The sequence below is a fragment of the Nannochloropsis gaditana genome (assembly GCF_000240725.1).
Source record: "Nannochloropsis gaditana CCMP526 unplaced genomic scaffold scaffold424, whole genome shotgun sequence".
Classification (NCBI taxonomy): domain Eukaryota; class Eustigmatophyceae; order Eustigmatales; family Monodopsidaceae; genus Microchloropsis; species Microchloropsis gaditana.
Genome location: NW_005803529.1, coordinates 15,064 through 17,919, shown reverse-complemented (window position 1 = coordinate 17,919; position 2,856 = coordinate 15,064). Strand labels below are relative to the sequence as shown.

At 46.9% G+C, this 2,856-nt stretch overlaps 1 protein-coding gene across 1 annotated transcript; it reads left to right on the top strand.

Moving 5' to 3' along the window:
• Window positions 1-1,987: 1,987 nt before the first annotated feature.
• Window positions 1,988-2,527, top strand: NGA_0364200 (uncharacterized protein; the record flags this gene model as incomplete). The annotated part of the gene is made up of 2 exons (XM_005854668.1): window positions 1,988-2,094; window positions 2,187-2,527. Coding segments are annotated over exons 1-2 (405 nt in total), but the record flags the coding sequence as incomplete, so codon positions are not given.
• Window positions 2,528-2,856: the final 329 nt, after the last annotated feature.

Here is a 2,856-nt window from a genome sequence, read left to right as displayed (position 1 = left end):
GGCTGGACGCGGGCATGAAGAACGTCCGGAATGCAAGATCCACCTCAAGCCTTGCAACGGCAGCTCCCTATTTGCGTCAATAGGCCCAGAAAATTGTCCTTTTTTGGCGGAAGCGACGGGCGTTGGTACCATTGACGTGCGGAAGGTATTCGTTTTCAACCCTGCGCGGGCATGGTTATTGCTGCCTTTCTTTTTTGGGAAATGACATTTTATCGGCAGGGAAATGGCCTTTTCGACCTTGAGGGCTGCAGATACTTTTCCAAATCCACAACCTCCTGCCCCATTATTTGTCAAAATTTCCATCCAAACGCCTTTCCCGTCCTTTTTCCGTACAGTATGGTGGCGATAAAATCTACGAAAGGAAAAGAAATGAATTTACTTTATTCAAGGTATTTGTAAGTTGTCCTTTCTACGACCCAGCTAGGAGAAGAGAATGAGATGGTAGCCTATGATAGAAAGCGTTCTCGTTTCCAAAGAAAACTTACCTTTCGATGAAATTAAGCTATGCTGACCGTGTAATAATTTTTGTTGAAGTATTGGATGGTTTGAATTCATTGTTGTGATCCTATAAAGTTTACTTACAAGTTTTCCTGCACTAACCAAGTAAGAGACGCGTACAATTAAAATGATACCAAGCACCCCTCAAACACCAGGAGGACCTTTACAAATGGCTACCACCGCAAATAGAGGAAAAGTATCGTACATTTAGTCATATACGTAAGAAATTGACATGAGGATGGCTTGAAATGCTAAAATGGGATGACCAATGTAATGTAGTAATGAGGCATACGCCTCACGGAGCAGTAAGCAAGGGAGAGTATACGCTTCCCATGTAATAAACTTTTGAACGGAATGCCGAAAATAATATGAGTCAAGAAATTCGTCTGCCACGCGTTTTGGTCTTGAAATATATTGCTCCTACATTTCCCAAGACGATTCACGCTGTTTTCTCACCATCTTCAAAACACCCGTGCGATGCGAACCAACTTTGTGTGTAAGGCTTTATTTGTTCAATAATATCATTTCAAGCAATCGTGCCATTGCAAGCATTTCGTCCCCTTCACTGCGACTGCTGTTGAAAATCGTCTTGGTACAATTAAAGACGAGTGAGGCCCCTTCATATTCACCAAGAAATGTCTGACGAGTGATTACTTCTAGCCTGTTAACACGCTTTTGATTGATAATGAGCGTACTCTTACCAGAGTGCACGCCTTTCCAAAAAATCCCGACTTAGAGCCCGGGATTCACAGAATCATCGTCTCGTGTCATAAACATTGAATCGCGCCCTCAGCAATGACACCAGGTGCGCGCTGTAATCCAGGACGGAGGATGGTAGAGGACGTTTGCTTGTTGTTTCACGCTCAAGCATGCTGATAATTATGAATGGTCCTTCCGCAGTAGAAAAAGAGTATGCGTTCAGGTATGAGCTAAAATTAGAGCCCTTATTACCCACCTTCGCTAGCGAAGCGAATCTTATCAAAATTTATCTTCATTATCATTTCGCAGCTTACCGAAGAAAGAACATGCCATATATTAAAAATCTGGGGGATGTTCGAAAGAATTTTGAAGCCTACAGCCCGTACTTCTCCAATTTTTCAAGGCATTTCCGAACTCTCGGTGAGGGTCAGTACTAGGGGATCAACACTCCTTCAATAAAACGCATTTAACACGCATCCAGACGCATTAATCTTATTATGTGTATATTGGCATTACATTACATTTAAGAAATCGTCCTGTTCCCTTTTTGTCGCGCGAGTTTGTGTCCTTTCGAATATTAACCTCCTGCTGTCGCGTCTCCTCGTCATCCTTTGGCGAGCTTCCATCTTTCCCCTTCTGCCTTGCTCCTTGGGCTGCTTTGAGTGGACCTTGGGACGGTGTGCCGACCGATCTATACATTGAAATACTCAGGGACGAGCCTTGACATCCTGAAATGTGATGCGAATGTGCCCTGCGCCTGAACGAGACCATTTCATCCCTTCCCTGTTTTGTACATCATACAGCACCTCACCTCACATGAGGTCGTTGGAGTCATGCAACAGGGAACCAAAAATGTAAGCGAGAGCGCCGATGGCAATGGAAAGGAATCCAACAAAGGTCAGTGTGGTTGTATCTTGATTTTCATGTGAATTTTTACATGGAATGGTCGCATGGCAGCTAATTTATTTTCTCATCGTGTCCACGCCTAGACCGGCGCCCTCGAGGACGTGGTCCCACCGCTAGAAGCAGTAATTTTCGCAAAAATTACGGTGCGCAGGGCAAAGACAACAATGTGCAACCGCTTTCTCCTCCGTTTCCTGTCTCAAAAGCCAAGAAGAAGGATGCTTTAACTCCTTCCCATGGCAGTGGTCCGGAAGAGGAGGCGGCCCTTGCCAAGAAAAAGATGGAAGAAGCAGAAGCAGCAGCCAAGGCTCAGGAAGAAATCGCACAGAAGCGACGACAAGAGGAAGAAGCTGCCAAGGTGGAGAAGCAGCGGCAGGCGCAAACGGAGGCGAGGAAGCAACTTGAAGAGCTGGAGAGGGTGGAGGAGGTAAGGGGATAGAAGGGGCACAGGGCCCTCAGGCTATGTTTGCGGGAGAAGGTTGCGCAGCGGCATTAAAGCAAGGATTTCTCACGCAACGTTCTACCTTTTGACCCTTACTGATACTCTTGCCCTCCTCACCTCCTCTTCCCTCCTCCTTCCTACCGCATCATTCCCCCTGCCTGCCATCCTTACCCCAGGCACGTGCCAAGCTTCGGCTGTTGAACGCTCCGAGCGCAGCACGGGCCTCGCGGGCCGCGCACGAAGCGGGCTTGAGGCAGCTAAAATCGGACCTGAAGCGGACGACAGCCTTCATCAAACGGGTCAGGACAGGCCTG